This window comes from Phocoena phocoena, chromosome X (assembly GCF_963924675.1).
Source record: "Phocoena phocoena chromosome X, mPhoPho1.1, whole genome shotgun sequence".
Lineage (NCBI taxonomy): Eukaryota > Metazoa > Chordata > Mammalia > Artiodactyla > Phocoenidae > Phocoena > Phocoena phocoena.
In genome coordinates this window covers 125,145,968-125,156,718 of record NC_089240.1, presented here as the reverse complement: position 1 = coordinate 125,156,718, position 10,751 = coordinate 125,145,968, and the positions used below count along the sequence as shown (strand labels likewise).

At 64.1% G+C, this 10,751-nt stretch overlaps 2 protein-coding genes across 2 annotated transcripts; one reads left to right on the top strand and one right to left on the bottom strand.

Annotated features, from left to right (window-relative positions):
* Nucleotides 1-390: 390 nt before the first annotated feature.
* Nucleotides 391-1,852, top strand: HSFX3 (heat shock transcription factor family, X-linked member 3). The gene is given in 3 exon segments (XM_065900282.1): nt 391-864; nt 1,294-1,643; nt 1,645-1,852. Coding segments are annotated over 3 exon segments (1,032 nt in total).
* A 1,292-nt stretch (nt 1,853-3,144) lies between these two features.
* EOLA1 (endothelium and lymphocyte associated ASCH domain 1) lies at nt 3,145-4,428 on the bottom strand. The gene is made up of 2 exons (XM_065900281.1): nt 4,176-4,428; nt 3,145-3,368 (listed from the first exon to the last, which is right to left on the bottom strand). The coding sequence occupies exons 1-2, from the start codon at nt 4,426-4,428 to the stop codon at nt 3,145-3,147; spliced, it is 477 nt and encodes a 158-aa protein (XP_065756353.1).
* Between the last annotated feature and the right edge of the window lie 6,323 nt (nt 4,429-10,751).

Genomic DNA, 10,751 nt, shown 5'->3' with positions numbered 1-10,751 from the left:
CAAGGGATGGGAGTGGAGACAGGATCACGTTTCTCAACCCATCCGGGGCCTGGCCCCTTGAAACAAGGTGCCTGGCGGCAGACGGAAGTCTTTCCCGGGAACTTGAACCACGCTTTTCGAGACTTTTAGAAAAACAGCCAGGCGCCTGGGACCCCGTCCCCATCCCCTCCCCTACACTTGGCCAGGGCTCCCTCTCCAGACCGCCTCGGTGACATCACGCGACCAATAAAGAAGACTGCGACTTGAGTGGCTGGCTGCCCCACTACCGAGATTCTAGAATCTTGCGGACAGTATTTACTGGGCATCCCCGCTCTGGTCCAAGGCATTTCTGCCCTGAGAGTTCAGTGATACGGTCTCGGGTGGAGAATGCTCCCAATCGAGACTGGCTCCATGGCTAGTCAGAGTAGCGATGAGCTGTGTACAGCCATGCTGGGCCCATCGGCTGACGCAGAGCCAGCAACGTGGGTCCCCTCTCGTGCGTCTCCGCATCCCAATGTGGATTCAAGGGAGAGTTCGGAGAAGCAGGGTGACCAAGCCGAGAGCCCAGATCCCGGCTCCCAAGACAACCCGCCACCACAGGGCGCAGACTACGGTGTGGCCAACCAGAGTATTCTTCAGCTCTCCCTCCCAAGAAAGCTCTGGAGGATGGTGGAGGATCCCGCCTTCACCTCTGTGCGCTGGAATGACAAGGGAGATATGGTGATCATCAAGGAAGACCTCTTCCAGAGGGAGGTTCTTCACCGCAGAGGCGCAGACAGGATTTTCAACACAGACAGCTTGACGACTTTCATCCGCCAAATGAACCGGTACGGATTCAGCAAAATATGCCTGACCAGCCACTCTCCAGGGAAAAAGAGGCTGATGGTAAAGTAGAAAGCCCTTCCATTGCCCATGTTCTCTTGTTACTCGAACACCTCCCGGGGAGGCCAGATGGGCCACGTGCTGAACGGGTTTCATTTCGGAGAGTAACTTTCCTCACGTGAGAAGGTAGTTAAGGAAAGATGAGAAAGTAGAGCCTGTGGTATTCAGCCACAGCCCCTTAGAGGGGACCTGCAGGTGTGCCTACAGACCCTCTCGAGAGGCCACGAGATGTCAGGTAGCGACAGTAACACCTCGACCGAGGCTCGCCTCGGGGAGCTCTAGGGAGCGCACACTCCAGGGCGGAATAACCCGCCAGGAACTTAAAGAGACCTTTTCTCCACAGTCAGATAAGACCATTATGATGGACGGGGGTGGGCGGGGAGGAGTGGGTATTTTCTCCCAGAATGGCTAAAGTGATTCGTTTCATTTCAGATCTTCTGCAACTCCAACTTTCAGAGAGACAAGCCTCTGCTCATCGAGAACATTCAGAGGGAATGCAAGCTGGGAGCAACTGATCAGCCCGGGACCAGCGCAACAGCCCCAGAGGGAAAGAAGCCGGTGGCTGCTACTAGACGCTCCCCACAGATCCCTTACAACGATTCCACCACCCAGAAGAAAGCCCCGGGTGCTCAGGGGCCCAGCGCTACCCAGTCTTTCCTGTCCTCTAGCACGTGCTCTACGAGCGGTGGAGCGCGATGGGCCAGGGAACACCATCCCCCCAGTGAGCAGGGCGGCCTGAGTGGGCAGGGCACTCCCTGGAATGTCACTTCTGTGCCCCCGGTATGGCACCAGGGAACTGCCCGCCAGCCCCACGCTTTACCCGGCTTATGGCTCGGCGATGTCTCTGTACAACAGCTGTCTCTCCCTCCTGCTGCGGGCCCTTTTAGCTACGTCCCCAAACAAGGTCCCTGAGGTGGACGAGGAGTAGGGGGGCTCCTCAGATTGCAGGCGTGCTCTCCGCGAACAGTGCAAGGACCACTGCGATCCCTGAGCTCGCAGGCCCCTGGGGACACACAAAAAGCCCCATCTCATAACCAAGAATCTACTTTTGTCTCTAATAAAGAAAAGCCAAAGTCCACGGGAGTAAATGAAGAATCGAACGAGAAGTGCGAGTCTTGTGTCCTTTCTAACTGTCCGTACTATTCACACATCTCAGTGGACGGGCCCGACGAGGCTGGAAACCCACAGCCCCGGCAGGCTTTGGTCCCCGCCGTCCCCTTTCGTTTGAAGCAGCAGCATTTCCCACGCTCAGCCAGGGACGCGGCTCGGGAGCGCTGAGGCCAGCCCAGGACAGGCTGGTCCCTGGGCCTTGCCTGCTAGTCGGGAGGCAGCGCAGCCTGGCTCCTGACCTCAGGGGTGTCACCTTCCATTAGTCATGCATCCTGAAGCAGAAGGAGCCTCCTCCTGGGTCCCCCTACGATGCCACAAGTTTCTGATCCGCAGCTGAGCGTGTGTCCAGCCCACCATCCAGGGGCCTCCCAAAGAGGCCCGCCGGAAAGGAGGGCCATCCCACCCACCAAGGTAGGCGTGCACACTGCCGTCTGCCTCAGAAGAGACGGGCCCTTCCCAGCCGACACCTGGGGGACAGCCCAGCACCTTCAGAGGTGACAACCCCTAGAAAGCTTGCTGACAAATGGCCCCAAACCCCACAGAGAAGTAAGAGATTTCCACAAAGCGAGCGCCAGCCCTTTTCACTTTGCCGTCAGAGCTGTATTTAGGAGCCTGTCTTTGGACGTGAAGTGGCCGGGCAGCACGTCTAACACACACGCTTCGTGAGCCAAGGGACGCTTTACAACAGGGCCAGGGTCACCTGCAAGGACAGACCGCGCCCTGTTTCTGGGCCTGTGGTCCTCTCCCGCGTGCACGAGGCCCGCCACTGGCCTTCCCCCATCGTTCGTTCCCCAGACGCAGTCCAAACATCTGGGAGTTCTGACCAGGCCAAAGAGGGGAGAACGCTAACCGGTCCCCTCAAAACACATTTCTCTCAACCACCCAGAACCAGCAGGGCCAAAACGAGTGGCACTGCGATCTTCTCCTAAAGGTCAGAGTCCTCGAGACTCTGCTCCTGAGCCCAGAGCGGCATCGCACAAGGAGAGGCCCGACCCCCGCCCCTGCACCAGGTGGGCACGTCTGCCTCCGTGAACAGCACGGAGCGGGCAGCGCTCCCCGGGGCAGGGCCGATTCGGACCGAACCAGACGTGCACGTCCAGGGCGTGAAGGTGAGTGGACGGTGGCACAACGAGCCGGTCTCTCGGTCACCTTCCTCTCGAGAGCCCAGTCTGGTCAGGCCTCCTGCCCAAAGGGGATCAGGTGCTCGGGGATGTCCACCTGGAAGACGTCCTTCCCGCCTCTCCCGGGGACAGGCCGCAGCAGCCAGCGGGGGTTGGCAAGCGCAGTCAGGTACTTCTGCTGCAGGTTGAGCAGCAGGGCTCGATTCTCCAGCTCCGCGACCTCGTTGGGACCTAAGTCTTCCGGGCACAGCGAAGTGTCCCCAATGTCAACCAGCCCTGTGCACAAAGGCAGAAGCACACAGATGGAGAACAAGGTGATTCAAATCACGACCGCTAGAGACCAAGACCACGTCATCGAGGGGACCCGGGGTGAACTGGGTCCCTCTGGCCGAGCACTTCCCACCCGCCAACCTCGGTTCAGGGAATTGGGGGCGAGGCCGAGGGAGGGAGGGAGGGAGGGAGGGAGGGAGGGAGGGAGGGAGGGAGGGAGAGAGCAATGAAAAGGAGAGGCCTGGTCCCCCACGACCCCACCAAGGCCCGACCGCTGCAGGCAGCAGGTACAGGTCAGGAGGGCCCCGGGCCGCCGCTGCGGGGAGCCTACGGGCAATCAGGTCCCTGAGCGATCCACCGGGGGCCAGCGGTTGATGTGGGACCTGCCCCCGCCGGGGGCTTTAGGGGACTTCCTCAGGATGCCGCGGGCGGCGGGGGTGAGGCGGGCCCGCGAAGCCGGGCGGGCAGCCCGAGTCCCCAGGTCCCCCTCACACGCAGCTCTGGCTGCCGTGCTGCCTCCCGCGGGCTCTGCCACGGCGCGCACACACACGCGTGTACACGTGCGCGCGCACACGTACACACACGGAGGCGAGCGCCACGGGCAGAGCCGGACCCGCCTCTGCCTCTCGGAGCACAAAGGGGGACTGAGGCCCAGAGTGGCGGGGAGGGGACCTTCCCGGCCCCTCCGAAGGCGAGGTGCCTCAGGAAAACGAACCCTAACCCCACACCGACCGGTTCAAAAGAAAACGAGGCGCCGAAGCCCCGGGTGAGACCCTGGGGGGCAGCCCCGGGAGGCGATCGTCAGTCACTTGCCGGCTATCACTCCGCGGCCGAACTTCTCCCCGTCCCGCAGCAAGGCCTGGATCTGCGCGGGGCTCATCCCCAGCCTCTCGGCCAGCAGCTCCCTCCAGGCCGCGTCCTCCCAGTCCCTGTGCGCGATGTGGACGGCCAGGGTGCGGTGCCGGTGGCCGCTCAGCACGGGCCGCCACCGCGTCTCCAGGGTCTTCACCCCATTTAAGATGAAACCCGCATGAGGCTGCCGGAAGGACAGGCAGCCGAACTTCATCTCCCAGAGCTCCCAGGGCCTCACGCGCCTGTGGAAACACAGAACCGGAACGGTCAAGCAGCCTGACGTGCCGGCCTCCGAGCTCACGACCCGTGGGCCTGACCTCAGCCCCGTGGGCCCCCCGGGCGCCAGCCCCTTCCATCCGTCTCCGCGCCCGTCAGCTGACAGGGGGTGCCGACCGGGGGGATCCGTCCATCAGATGGTGTCCGCGGGGAGCTCACAAGGGAGGCCGGGACAGCGAGAGAGAGGCGTGTGGGCAATTCCACGACAGAGGGCACTGGGCCCCGGGCGGCAGAGAGGAGGGAGGGAGGGCTCCTTGGCTTCACAGCCCAGTGGCCGGGCTCTGGCCCTCTCCCGGCACAGACAGGGACAGTCCTGGGCCTGGCTTCTCCCCTGCCCCCGGCCCCGCAGCTCCCTGGCCCTGCCGCTGCCCATGCTCCGCGGATCCCCCATCTTACCCCAGGGCCGCTGAGTGCAAATCCTTGGCAACCAACCTTGGCTCGGCCCTGGGGACGGGATGCCCTGGCTCTCACATGGCCCTGCCAGGTGTCTCTTCCCCGCGCGCCTTGGGAGCCACCCTCCTCCCACCCCTTCCCGCACCACCGCTTCCACCCCGGCCCGGAGCCCGAGAAAGGATACGTGACGGCAGGAACTACCGGCACTGGTGCGCGCTCCGTCTCCACGCCAGCACCTGGGACGGGCACCATCCAGGGATCATAGTATTCAATCCTCAAATAACCCGGGAGGTTACCGTCACCCCGCTCTGCAGCTGAGGAGGCGCCGAAGGATAGAGAGACAGCGCATGGTTCCAGGGGACCTGACTCCACGCACCCCCGTCCTCGCCCGCTTTCCTTGTACCTGGGGGGCTGGGGGGAGGGTCCCTGCTCGCTGAGGACAGAGGAGCAGGGGAGCCGCGGGCCTGAAAGTCAGCCGGGTCACGGCACCGCACGGAGCCTCCACTTCCACGTGGCTGTGAGGACGGGGGACAAGGCCGCAAAGGCAGCCAGTCCAGGACCTTCCAGGGCTTTCCTTCCCCGAGCAGAGCAGAGACACATTTCTCTCCAGGGCCCATGAGGCTCCACATGGTCTGGCTCCTCCCCCTGGCTGCCTGCTCTCCTTGCCCCTGGATTCACCCCCTGCAGCCATGAAGGCCTTCCTTCCATCCCTGGAACGTTCCACGTGTGCTCCTACCTCAGAGCCTTTGGAGAGTGTTAGGGGTCACACCGTGCCCCTGAAATTCACGTGCTGGAATCTCAACCCCAAGTTCCTCAGAGTGTGACCCTACCTACAAAGCAAAGGTCTTCACAGGGGTGATCAAGGTCCGATGAGCTCATTAGGGTCGACCCTCCTCTAACAGGACTGATGTCCCCATAAAAAGGGGCCAGTTAGAGACAGACCGGCACACAGGAGAGCCAGCAAAGCCCCGGGAGTGAGGGGGGCGGGATGGGACAGATTCCCTCCACAGCCCTCACAAGAGCCACCACCGGCGGCACCTAGATCTCGGGCTTCTGGCCTCCAGAACCGCAAGGCGATACGTTCTGTAGTTCAAGCCACCCAGGCCGTGGGACTCTGACACGACTGCCCGGGCGAGCGATCACAGAGGGTCAGCCCTGTCCTGGACACCTCTGCACGCGGGGGTGGGGGATGACTTCTCCGCTCACAGCACCTCGGGGACACTGCTTCACGTCCGGACGTCTCCATCTGTCCTATTTTCACCGCCCACACGGTACCCCGTCGTCGGCTGTCCCACAGGTTACTGACTCTTCCCCCGCCGAAGGGGACTCACAGACTGCTTGGCACTTTCTGCCCCTCTAGACACTCAACACGACCACACACTCGCTAACTGAAGCCCCGGGTCGGAGGAGGCCCGCGTCACACGGCACACATCCCGAGATGCTGACACACGCCAGCAAACGGCCTTCCGCAAAGGCTCCCCCACGTACACTCTGCCAGCCACGGGCGAGGCTGCCGTGCCCTCACGCACTGGCGGGCCCCCGAGCATCATCACCCCGCTTAACCTCTGCCAACCTGACGGGTGACAAAGGGTCGCCCTCCTCACTGCATTGGGGTTAGTTACGAGGGAGGCTGGCCAGTCCCTGGGGCCTGGCCGTTTCTCTGGCTCCTACTGGGGTGTGTGACTGGATCCCAGGCTCGCCTGCGGTTTCCGCCCCTCAGCTTCTCAGCCTGCCCCTTCCTCACGGGCGCCACCAGATCACAACCACGGGACCCGAACCGTGCGGGCGGAATCCCTGGGGAGAGTCCCTCGGGAAGAAGGCGGCTGAGTGCCCTCCTACCTCTCGACGCAGAGGGTGCCTGCTTGGTGGCCAGAGGAGAAAACACTCTTCCACTTGTCTGGGCGTCTTCACCTGCACGAGAACCAGAGGGACAAGGAGAAAAGTCATCAGCCACAAGACAGCAATGCCGGCCAAGGAACCACAACGGTCTTCTTCTCGGCAGGGACCGGAGACCACCAGGACCCAGGAGGGCCCAACCGATGAGAAACACACGTGCCTCCTCCCTCAGGGTTGGTTCTGCTCATCAAGGCAACGGCCCGGCCCTGTCCCCGCCCGGCTGGGTCGGGGACCCCACGATGCCTCAGCCCGCAGCACAGAAGCCCATCCCACAGGAGTGATGGTGACCTTACAGCCCAGCAGCTCCCGCATCCAACAGGAGAAAACGACACCTCTCCTCACAGTGCCACGCGGGAAGGATCTGGAGAGCCCCATACTCCGTGACCCTCAATGGACTCCCGGGTGGGCCCCGCCGAGAGGGGAGCCGCGGACAAGCAGCTGAGCCCCGCAGGGCAGGGAGGTGGGTGGGGTGGGGGGTGGGGAGTGGGGGGTGGGGGGTGGGTTGTGGGGGCTGGGGGGTGGGGGCGGTGCCCGTGGGAGGCGGGAGGGCAGGACTGCGGGCGGCTGGTGCGTGTGGACCAGCGCATCGCGGGACGCACACGTGGAAGGATGGCGGGCGGGCACGGTGGCGGTGGAGGGGACAGGAAGGTGCAGCCTCGGCCGCCCCGCGCGCGCTCCCCGACGCAGATCCCGGGAAACCCCCGCCCGGAGGTACCGTCCGCGGGCGCGGCGGGTCCTGGCTCCTTGTGGGCGGGGCGAGTCGCGGGCGCGGTGGGACGGCCCGGCTGCGGCCACCGGGAAGGACGGTCGTCCGCCTCGGGGAACCGGGACCGGTGACAGGCAGCCGCGCCCGCAAGCGCTGACGCTCCTTATTTCCGGGGTGAACGCATGCACGTACACACGTACGCACGCACGTACGCACGCACGCAGGCACGTAGACACGCACTTACGAACAATCGCGCATTTGCCGCAGGCTCCGGCCGCTAGGAGACAGAGTAGGAGGCGCCAGGCCATGCGGCGCGCGGAAGGCCAGGCCGCTCGGAGGTCCGAGACCGGCGGCGTGGAGCGGCACCCAGAGGAGGACCAGGAAGTGGGCGGGGGAGCGGGTCGGAAGAGAAGGGGCGGGGCTGTGGCGAATAGCTGGGGAGGAGCTGGGGGAGGGGCAGGGCGGAGGTGGGAGGAACGGGGGGAGGAGTATTTGGGGCTGAAGTGTGGGAAAGAGCTGGGTGCGGAGGAGCTTCTGGAGAAGGAGGCAGAACTGAGGAGGAGTGGGGCCGAGCTGAGGAAAAAGCCGGGCAGCTGCGGGGCGGGGGCGGAGCTGACAGGGATGGAGCTTGGGCCCCTGGGAACCCATGGAGGGTGGGCGAGGCCAGCTCAGTGGCGGAGGCCAGGCAGTGCCCTTTTGAGTCCCTTGCCTTAGGCGTCCAGTCCGCGCCGCAACAGTCGGCAAGGGTCAAAGTGGAAGCGACCCAGGGTCCTTAGCGACCGAATCCGAGCCTCAGAATGGACCCCAGGGGACAGGGATGCGGGGTGGGGGGGGAGAGGGGAAGGGGAGGGCGGGGGAGAGGGCGGGGCCTCTGGGCTGAGTCTTGCACCTCTGGGCTGAATGCCCAGGCCACCTCCCGTCCAAGCCATCCTGGGACTGCTGGCCGAGTCCTGAGGGACAGTCTTTATCTGGCCTTTTCTGAGGTGAGAAGAAAATTTCTCACTCGGTTTCCTGTCGCGCCTGGGACCTGGCATGTCCCAAACAAAGCCAACTTCCCCTTCAGAGCTGTTTCCTGTCCTCTTCCTCCCAGTGGGGGGACGGGGGGCGGGGCCTCAGCCCACTCAGTGCCGCCCACCTGGCTCTGCTCCTCCTTGCTTTGCTTAGGCGGCCCTCCGTCCCATTTCCTTGGTGACCAAGTCCGGTGTCCCTGCCTCCCAAGTGCCTGATGAGAATAAATGCTCCTCTTTCTGTCCCCACTGCTACTGGCTGACTTCAGGCCTCGTGACCCAGGGCCGGTGCTGCTGTCACCTGAGTCTCCCCACCGGCCGGGACGCCTCCTGTCTCTCCTCCTCCAGTGGGTGCCCCACAGGCCATCGGTTCCGTGTCACACCGCACATCTGTCCTCATCAAGCCCGGGCTGAAGACCCTGCCGAGCCCTCTCCTGTTTAAGCCCCAACACCCCCCTGGTGCCCTGGGAGGGCCTTCGAGTGGCCCCAGCTCTCCGTCCTTGTCGCCCAACACCCTGGGTGCCTGTGCTGTCCGTGCACGCTGCGCGCACGCGCTCTGCGCGTCTCTACACTTTGGCACGTGCGGTTCCCGCTCCTGGAGCCCTGGTTCCTCTTGTCCTGGCAAGCTCCTGTCCTCCTCCCAGGCACAACTGTAACGTCCCCTTCTCCGCCCGCCGCGAGCGTCAGGAGCTCCTGTCCGGGGTTCTGGCAGCGCCCTGTGCCTTCCTGCTGCCTTCCTTCGCTGGGCTCTTCTTCCCGGGCTGGAGCTGCTCTCCAGGAGTCCCGGGAAGACAAGGACAGGCTCTTACTCGTTCCTTTAAGCCGGGCGCCTGACACAGCTGCTGCTGAGGGGACGTTGGCTCAACAGAGCACTGCTCTCTCTTCCAGCGAGCTGGCCTCCTCTCTCCTCGCGGAAGCCTGAGGAAACAGGAATGCCGGCCCCGAGGTGAGGAGCAGAGGGTGCCTTCGTGGATGTGAGGCCTCGGGGCTGCGGGGCACCTGAGCGATCAGCAGGTCCAACTCCCTCCATGCCGGAGTCCCCTCCTCGGCTCGTCGCCCCAGGAGTGGTTGCGAGCTGCGTCCAGACACCCCAGAACCTCGTCGGAGTGGTTTCAAATCGTGAGGGAGGGTCCCGGGAATGGTGGGTGGGCTGCTGGCGTTCCTCCCGAATCCCGGTTTTGAAGGACTAGAACTTGCCCAGTGAGCTAGAGGCACGCGATCGGTGGCTGCTGGTTGGGGGACAGCTGTGACGGCGCTCCGTAAGGACTCCTTTCTCTGACCCTCCCGTGTGTGCTGAGAGGCGGGGAGCCCCGGGTCCCCCGGGGCGGGGGAGGTCCGGGGTAGCGGCTGCCAGGCCGGTTCGCCGCCGGGTGGGCGGGCGCAGGAGGAATGGCCTGGCCGTGTTGCAGGTGGGCGTGGGACGGTGTGTGGCTGCCCCTGGGAGAGGGACCCCTTTGCAGCTCAGCCTTGATCTTCAGTACAGCTAAGTCAGCGCCGAGCCTTAAAACCATCTGATTTCTGACTTCCCGGTGACACTTTCTCCACCTGCTGCTTCCCACACCCTCCAGGAGCAAGGTCCCGGCAGGGCAGGAACAGGCCTTCTCTCCCTCCTGTCTGCTCACCTGGGTGTCAGCCGGGCCTCCAGCCTGGCCGCTCCCGCCTTCCGCTGCTCGGGCTGCTGCTTCCTCCCGGCCCCTGTGACTGGGCCGCAGCCCACATCCCAGGAGGGAGTCTCCTCCTCAAGCTCCGCTTCCTCCCCAGACACGCTTCTGTCCCCGTGAGGCACCCCATCTTCCTTCTAGGAAGTCCTCGTCGTTTGCGCCACTGCTCTTTGGGGGGCGGTGCCCCCAGGACATCGTCTCCTCTCGGAGCCCAGGGCACCTGCTCTGAGTCCACTTCCCCTTCTGACCCCCCGCCCGTGGCACCAGCAGACCTCACTGTCCCTGAGCCCCATCTGGGCACTTGCCTTGGCGGCTGTGTCCCCTTCTCGTCCCCGGTGGCCTGGGTCCCTCCAGCCCCCCACCCCAACTGCGTCTTTGAGGCCCGGAGAGGGTTCCAGTTTGGGGGCACCACCGGTGTGGGACGGGCTCGACCCAAAGTCTCAGTTTCCCTAGTGTCCTCCTTGGTAGGGCTGGTTTCCTCTCTGCGACGCCTTTTGCCCATCTTTCCACTGAGCTGCGTGTCCTTTTCGTGCCGAGTCGTGGGAGCTCCTTTCGGGGTCCGGGTACTAATCCCGCCCTGGTTGTTTGTGTTTCAGAT